Raw genomic sequence first — 9,226 nt, forward strand, 5'->3', positions numbered from 1 at the left:
GATATAATGTATTTGATTTTCTACTGCTCGAAGTATTAGAAAAATATACAACTTTTACGTCGGTGGTGATGTCCTAATTTTCAATTGAGTGTTATATTAGAGGTCTTTAACTGAGCTAACCACTTGTAAGCGGTCGCCTTCTATTTGAATTTCTCAATGCCTTGATTGATTGCAACCTGGAGACCTTTGTGGAGTGATATCGCTTATGTTAAATAGGTTGTTGTTGCGCCGAGATTGAAGGTATAAATGTCGTAGAAATGTCGTTGTTTGAGTCGCGAATGATGATGTATGTTGCCGAAGAGTTGTTCTTGAACAAGTCATCGGAGTTGAGTTTGTGGATGCACTTGAAATAGTATTTTTAAGTAGCAATCAGTTATAGTGATTTTCGGCTATGTGTGAATAATCGGGTGATACAGATTACAGCGTACTCCGAATTGATCTTGAGACCTTTTAGTTGTAAACTTGTAATTTGAGTATTTTAGACTTTACTTTTGCTTCTCTCCACGGTGGTATACAATTTGTTTCTCTTATTTTATTGATAAATTTCTAACAATTTATTTGTGTGTTATGTTGAAATAACCCATCCCCACTTTAAAAAATAAATGGAGTACCTTGTCTGCACAATATTTCTAATGCTTTTTTCTTCTAATTGTCATAGTTAGACATTTAGACCTGAAACTTATTTGTTTAAGCCTTTAAGGTGAATAGAACGCCATAGTGAGATCCCAAGTTTCGTTCCTATTAAAACACATTTTAGTATTTAACTCAATTCGTGAACTATGGAGCATGGTGTATAGAGAGCATGATCCTCCAAAAGAACATATGTGCATAAGTAAAAAAAACATGACACTACGACAAAAGAAAATGCGATCACTAGTAGAAAAAACCCCTGTTGCAGCCCCCTTGTTGCAGCGTACATGTATAAATACGCTTCAACAACCAGTCGGTCAACGCGGGTCAAACCCTTTAAAGGGTTATCGCAGCGTACATTTTAGTTGTTCGCAGCAAATGTGTTTGTTGCAGCGTACAAAATAAAAGCCCGCAGCAACAACCCGACTTTATTGCAGCATACATGTTATTGCCCGCTGCAACAAGTCCGCGTTTCAAAATTTTTTACTTTCCTAGGTTGCAACAAACCGCGCTCAAACGTACGTTGTTCCTTTTCTGCTAGCTCCAAGCTTTTTCCCTTAAACAAATATCCAAGCAAGCCGTCGAACTCAGCCGTCGAACTCAGCCCTGCGTCGCCGTCGAACTCAGCCCTGCGTCGCCGTCGAACCCAAGCGTTGCTCAGCCCTGCGTCGCTGTCTTCGCCGGTGTGTGGTGTTCTCGCCTCATCTCCCCCATCCCGTTCAATTCTCGCGCGGCCTGTCACTGAAAGATATATTCTTGGTCGGCCGGGGGTTCAGCATCTCCCCGTCGCGTCGTGGTTCCGGTGGTTGCTCGGCGTCGTGGTTCCGGTGGTTTCGGTATGGTGTGTTCAATTTTTATTTTCGTTTTTTATTTTCGTTTTCAGATTAGGGTTCAATTTTAGTTTTTGATTTTCGTTTTGATTATTGTTTTTGATTTTCGTTTTTGATTTTCGTTTTGATTTTCGTTTTGATTTTCGTTTTTGATTTTCGTTTTGATTTTCGTTTTTATTTTGATTTTTTTGGCTGTTTTTCAATTATTAAACGATTAAACGGGGTCTTTTAAAATCTACGAAAGAACAAAACTAGGGTTTCTCTGCGATTTAAGCTTTATTTCAAGGTTTATTGCGGCATTCCCTTTGCAAGTTTCACCATTTGATCGATTCCCACAGATCCCTTCTTCGTATTTCCGTCAACATGGTATTTTCCATTTCTCATTCTTCAATTTCCTTTTAATTTGTGTGTGAAATTTCATAATAATTTTGGGTATTGTTGAACAGATCATGACTGAGCAGAACCGCCGTGAGATCAGCAAGTACCTCTTCCAAGGTCATCTCTCTCTTTCTTGATCTAAATTATGGGTTTCCTTTTTGTGTTTGGTGCAATTTTATATGAACAGACTTCCATTTCCCACTTAAATTTAATTTATTTTTATTAGTGAATAATTGATTAGATTATGGCAATATGATATGAATTTCTGGGTTTTTTCAATGTGGTTGGTTTTAAATTTATATTACGGAGTATTTCATTTTGACAGTTGAAATGTGTTATCTTTCATTTATCCCAAATTTCAATATTGGATTGGGATACTGGGGTATTTAAGGAAGTGGTAACTCTGGGATATATTTACATGTCTGAGTGATAGGTGGAAGTGTGGAACAGTAACTTTTAGCACCAATTTGGTTTAGGCTTTGTCTTTCGTGGTCACAGATAGCCAGAGGTATGATTTGTGAACAACATATCTTAATTAAGAATTGCTTCCCAAGGTGATTAGATTTTACTATCATATAAATGTACGGAGTACAAACCAATGTTCTATTAGCTGCACTAGGTTGAAATCGTTGAATTGTTAATGTTGAATGTGGCTGCACCGCGTTACTGTTGTGACTTGACGGTGATACGGCTTGTGCTACTCCATTATTTGTATCTCATAATCGCATTGAGTTTTGTATGTTATTTGTTTGTAGATTTCCTTTTTAAATTAGCTTTTGTCAGTTATAGACTCATAGTTAATCTTTTGGAGTTCTTTAATCAGAACCATAAGAGATTTTTCTGTTATCAAAGTGATTCAGAAATGCAAGCTTTCTGTACTGATTTAGAACTGGAATGAATTTTGAACAGAGGGAGTTTGCTTTGCAAAGAAAGATTATAACTTGGCAAAGCACCCTGACATTGATGTCCCGAATCTGCAAGTGATCAAGCTGATGCAAAGCTTTAAGTCCAAGGAGTATGTGAGGGAGACCTTTGCTTGGATGCACTACTACTGGTTCTTGACCAACGAGGGTATTGAATTCCTTCGTACTTACCTCAACCTTCCCTCAGAGATTGTCCCTGCTACCTTAAAGAAGCAGATGAAGCCTGCTGGCAGGCCAATGGGCGGCGCACCTGGCCCACGGTAATGGCTTGCTCTTTTTTTTTATAGTCAAAATGGTTAAGGTTGTCATAATTGTGATTTCCCTTCTGATGGTAAACACAAGTTTAATACGGAGTACAAACTTATCTTATTAGTGGCGCTCTGCTGATATTGTTGTTTTTTCAAATTGGATGTCAGCTTTCTAACTTGGTTGTTATGTTGTTGAATTTTTTACCAGTGGGGGATCGCGATTTGAAGGAGACAGGCCTAGATTTGGTGATAGGGATGGCTACCGTTCTGGACCTCGTGGTGAAGGTGATTCCGGTGACAAGGGCGGTGCTCCTGCTGATTACAGACCATCATTTGGGGTAAGTGTGAAACGTTGATAGTGCTAATTGAGTTTCTTGGGTAGCTTCTGTTTTTTAATAGTCCTAATTGCACTTGGATAGTACTCCGTATTAACTATTAAGACCCTAATATTTATTTTCTTTGATGATCTGAATTTTTATTACAATGTTGTTACGTTACATTCCGGTGATTCAGTGAAGCGAGCTATACCTAGTTATCTACTGAATGATATGCTGTACTACCTTCTGTAACTTAAAACGATGGAACTGATCACATTTGTGAAGAAGATATATGCAATAGAGTGGAATCCTACGTGTCATGTGTTTGTTGCCATTACTTTGGCGTTGTTGAATATCAGTGATGTGTAGAATTTGGATATAAATAATTCTACAATATTCTATGAACCTATTCAAGGGTTATGGATATGAGATTGGATCCTAGGCCCAGTTCAGCTGCTGAGATAGCTTTGTCCAGAATACCGGTACTTAGAAGACTTAGTTGATAATTCTATTTGGATCTGAATTTCCTCTATATAGTAGCATAGTGTTTGCGTGAAAGGTAAATTAATCTGTATGAATACAATGCTATATATTTCCCTTGTCACCTCCTGAAGGATGTGTAAACATGTGGATCATGGATAGAACCAGTATTAGATGGCTGATTTTATATTGCCTAAAACAGGGCTTACTCTTTGTCTGTGGTCGTATAAGGTGTGAGTTTGTGATTGTCTCCCCTCTCCCCATTGTACCAGATTCGTGTTTGATGATACATATTTTATTATTTCACAGGGTTCTTCTAGTGGTAGGTCAGGCTTTGGTCGTGGAGCTGGAAGCTTTGGTGCTGGACCAACAAGTTCAAATCTTTCTTGAAACCATAAACTTCTATGAATAGGACTATTCCAATTTTGAATGTCATGACTGTTTTTGATTGAGTTGAAGAGAAATACAATACAATGTTTTGCAAGAGGCTTCCTTAGACTAACTACATGTACTTTGACTTCTTTAATTTAGTTTTTTTTTCCCTTTGGTTGGTAGATGATGTGAATACTCAAGTGATCATCTGCTTGGCCACCATTTTCAGATTTTGTTTATTGATACCTTTTGCTTCATGGAAAAGTTTACATGTTAGGCTTTGCCATTATCTCCTATTTGTTCCTTGTCTGGTGTGCTGCTAGTACAAACGTGCCCATCTGCCTTAAGCTTCTGTGGCATTTCGGCTCTGTCTGGTGTGCTGCTAGTACAAACGTGCCCATCTATATTTGGTGCAAGGCACTCTAGGTATCCCTAAACAAAATTAGAATTTTCCCGCCAAAAGTGCTTTGTTGCAGCGTACATATATGTTGTACGCTGCAACAAGGGAAAAAAATTTCGCAAAAATTCAGACTTGTTGCAGCGTACAAATAAATGTACGCTGCAAAAAGTTGGGTCTGTTGCAGCGGGCTTTTATATGTACGCTGCAACAAGTCCAAAATTTTGCCAATTTTTTGGCACTTGTTGCAGCGTACATCTAAAAGCCCGCTGCAACAAATCACTTTTTGCAGCGAACATGTACGCTGCAACAAGTTCAGACTTGTTGCAGGCCCCCCAGTTGCAGCATACGATGTACGCTGCAACAGGGGTCTAAAAGCCCGCTGCAATAAGGGTTTTTTCTACTAGTGGATGTAACATTTCACGTTTTTGTTATACAAATAGTACTTATTATTTTACTATTATTAAAAATATAAATAAAAAATATTTTCATATTCTATTTACAAATTCAAATATTATTTTAATTATATAGTAGTGTTCTTAAGATGCACTACACTCAGCGTGTTGACGTGTTACATGATTTAGGCCCTGTTTAGTTCACCTTATTTCAGGACCTTATTACTTATTTCAGATCTAATCAGATCAGATCAGACTAGACCAAATCAGATCAGATCAGAAAAAATAAGTTCAGATCAGATCAGATCAGAAAAAATAAGTTCAGATCAGACCAGAGCAGACCAGATCAGATCAGATTAGATCAGATTAGACTTTTATTATTATTATTGTTATTATTATTATTATTATTATTATTATTATTATTATTGGTATATGTTTATATTATTGTTATTATGATCAGACTTTTATTATATTATTATTATTATTACTATTATTGCTTTAATAAAAACTGATTTTGTTGCCGGTGCAATTAAAATCTATTATTTAAGGCATAAAAAAACATTAACAAAACATTCAAATTGATCATGTCCAAATGAAAATCATTAAATCCAGATCAGAAACGATATGATCAGGTCATGTCCATATCAGAACTGATTTTTATAGATCAGAACCATTATATATCCAGACTAGAACTGATAGTATCAGATAATATCCAGATCATAACTGATCTGTACAGATCATGTCCACATCATGTTCAAATCTGCAAAGATCTTGTCTACATCAGAACCGATCCTTGCAGAACCAATATGTTCAGATCAAAACCGATTTGTACAGATCATGTCCAGATCAGAATCGATACGTCCAAATTATAACTGGTCTATATATCGACTCTGTACAGATTATGTTCATATCAGAATTGATCTGCAAAGATCATGTCCAGATCAGAACTGGTCTGTACAGATCATGACCAAATCAGAATTGATCTGTATAGATCATGTCTAGATCAGAACTGATCCATACAGATCAGGTCCAGATCATGTCTAGATTAGAACTGAACTTTACATATCATATCCAGATCAGAACTGGTCTATACAGATCATGTCTAGATCATAACTAATCTGTACAGATCTTGTCCAGATTAGAACTGATCTATACAGATCATGTTCAGATCATGTATAGATCAGAACTGAATTGTACATATCATGTCCAGAACAAAACTGATCTGTACAGATCATGTCCAGAACATGTCTAGATCATAACCGAACTGTGCATATCATGTAACACCCCGACAATTCTCTCTTTTCTAAAATAACCTTTTTATATAAAACGTAGAGAATTATCAAGGTATTATCGCCCGTGTGAAAACGTAACGGCTTATTCAGAATTTTGCAGCGGAAAACATAAAACTAACTTTAGGTTTATAAATAATCGATTACAGGTTTAATCCCAAAACCAACCAACGAAAATAAGGGAATATAAATAGTACGATAAGTTTAAAGTCTAAACTAACAAACCAAGTTACTTAGCAAAACGAAACTAAACACAAGCTCTCTAATCCCGATCCCCATGATGCATCATCTTCAAACCTGTAGAAGGCAACGCTTATTGATCCTTAGAGACTGCTCACCAAAATGGGTCATCACATGATCAATAAGGCATAGCCATGATCAACACACACAAACAAAGCACGTAATCAGCAAAGCTGAGTACTATATACTGAAACAATAATAATCCTAGCATGATACTATTGAACGAACAACCCTAACATGATACTAATAAAACACGAGTAAGGGCAGACAAAACATGTTAATTTGACGACCACACATGACTAGACTAGGCTAGACTGGACTAGACTTTTAATTGAAATAGTCAATGGAGCGAGTTGCTACTAGAAACTTCTTCTTCTTCACTAAGGAACACGAGGTACGGGCGCGACTCCATAAACCCCAATGACCTGCGATATCGAGGGACTTTTGAATAAAATAGAACCGGTGATCAATCCGGCCCCAGAAAAAGCCATAGGCGACCCATGACCCCAACTCCTGATTGTCCGTCACTTTAGACGTGCACAGTCTAAAGTTATTGCTACTCAGTTTCACTTTACATGATTTACAGATTAAACTCTGTTATGACTCAACAACCACATAAGTCATACAATCAACAATTATTCTCAATTGTTTTTATCTTGGAATTAAGTAAGTGATCACAAAGGTGACAATCAAGACTTATTCCAATTAATCCAACCTTTCCTTTAATACTAATCAACCCCTCTATATGGGTATAAGGTTTCAACTTACTAAACAAGGTCCACGACCCTCATAAAGTAGTGAAAAACTAAAAGGGAACAACAATCAATCGATCTGAATCAATGTATATAAAATAATCTAGTGTTCCCAACCAACATGTCTGTATCAACCATCCATACTAACATGCTATAATTCTCATAACGAAATATATATGCTTAACATGTCCATCCAACAATATTAAACATGCACTTTCAACATAACCAAATTCATCAACAATTTCAACATAACCAAGTTCATCAACAATTTCAACATAACCAAGTTCATCAACAATTTGAACATAGTTTCAACAAATCACACACATTCCAAGCACACAGGTATGTACGTACCTTGTGTAAACAAACTGATAGGCCACTTTAACGAATTCAAAAGTCGCCTACAAAGAATTTTCCGCCTAAAAACAACCAATAAAATTCCCAATCAATATCCAACAATTTACAGCAATACTAAAGTACTCTAAATACATCCTAAACATATTTTGAACCATCCCCAATATCGAAACTTAACTAAATAACCTCCAAGCATAATAACTATTAAACTAATGATCCCAAAACGTTCTAAACTCCAATAAAACATCCCTTTTAAAATTTTCAGCAATACAAAATAATTTCAAACGTCCACAAAACATAATCAACGTTCTTAAAATCATAAAAATAATAGCTTAATAATATATAATCATTCTATTATGATTTAAATCATTAAAAACCTTAAAAATTCACACTTTAATAATTATAATCATTATTTCATTTCAATTACCTAATCTGAAAATTAATAATTTAATTATGCAAACCTAAAATTCTGAAATCCACAATTAAATCATAAAGCTTATAATTTAAATTCAAGAAATGAAATTTACATTATTAAAACCTTATTAAATTCATTATTTAAACATAATATGTAAATCTGAAAATTCTAGTTAAATCATAAAAACATATAATTTAAATTCAAGAACGTAATTTAAATTCAAGAGCATAAATTCAAATTAATAAACTTAATTAAAAGATTTAAATAACTTAGGGTTTAAGAACCAACCAAAAGGAGGAGAGAAAGGGCGCTGGCCGGCGGCAGGGAGGCACGGCAGCTGTGCTGGGCAGCAGGTGGTCGTGAGGAGCGACGTGGCTAGGCTGGGTGCAGGTGGTCGCGTGGACGGCCGATGCTAGTTTGATGAACACAGTTGCGGTTAGAGGAGAACCACGAAAACGAAATAGAGAAGGGAAAGACGAAAGGGAAGAAGAGGAAGAAGTAGACTGACCGGCGGGATAAAAGAGAAGTGCGACGAGTAGCGGCGCGGTGGCTGTGCGACTGGTCACGGTGGTTGAGAAAACAGAAAACACCGAGTGAGGAGGAGAGATAAAACAAAAAAAGAAAAAGAACAAGAGGGAAGAGATGAGAGGGAGATTACCGGCGACAAGCAGGGACGACGGAGGTAGTGGCTCGACGACGGTGGTCACTGCGGTGGTGCAGTAGGCGTGGAGGGGAGCAACGACGGCAGAAGGAGAGAAGGGAGTTTTGAGGGAGGAGGGTTTAACTGATTCACGTGAAATAGGAAGAGAGGAGTTTTGGTGTTTTTGTTTTACGTGAATTAGAGTAATGGGGTTATGGGTTTATACTATTGGGCTTTTTCTAATTGGGCTAGACTTAGGATATTAGTTTTAGGATTTGAATCTAAAACCGAATATGATTGTTTTTCCGAATTCAACGAGTTTTCCTAATTCAAATTCTTTTCGACATAAAATTCTAAAATTATTCTTGATTGCACAAACTGTTAAAATATTTAGAATATATTTAAATAAAATTAAATATACATTAAATATATGAATATAATAAAGTTCAAAAATTGTTAAATATTTAGAACGTACTTAAAGTAAAATAAATATACGTTAATTATATATTTATTACTAACATTCATAAATTCTATTTAAATATAAATAATATACGTTAAAATATATTAAT

The 9,226-nt window shown here is 36.1% G+C and overlaps 1 protein-coding gene across 2 annotated transcripts; it reads left to right on the forward strand.

Annotated features, from left to right (window-relative positions):
• The first annotated feature begins 1,000 nt into the window (after nt 1–1,000).
• On the forward strand, nt 1,001–4,474 carry LOC130459805 (40S ribosomal protein S10-3-like). 2 transcript variants are annotated; one of them, XM_056827372.1, is made up of 5 exons: nt 1,001–1,466; nt 1,907–1,955; nt 2,748–3,021; nt 3,218–3,347; nt 4,116–4,474. In XM_056827372.1, the coding sequence occupies exons 2-5, from the start codon at nt 1,910–1,912 to the stop codon at nt 4,194–4,196; spliced, it is 531 nt and encodes a 176-aa protein (XP_056683350.1). In that variant the 5' UTR covers nt 1,001–1,466; nt 1,907–1,909; the 3' UTR covers nt 4,197–4,474. The 2 variants fall into 2 exon arrangements, with proteins under 2 accessions (XP_056683350.1, XP_056683349.1); XM_056827371.1 differs by lacking the exon at nt 1,001–1,466 and adding an exon at nt 1,557–1,826.
• Nucleotides 4,475–9,226: the final 4,752 nt, after the last annotated feature.

Source organism: Spinacia oleracea, chromosome 4 (assembly GCF_020520425.1).
Source record: "Spinacia oleracea cultivar Varoflay chromosome 4, BTI_SOV_V1, whole genome shotgun sequence".
NCBI lineage: Eukaryota > Viridiplantae > Streptophyta > Magnoliopsida > Caryophyllales > Amaranthaceae > Spinacia > Spinacia oleracea.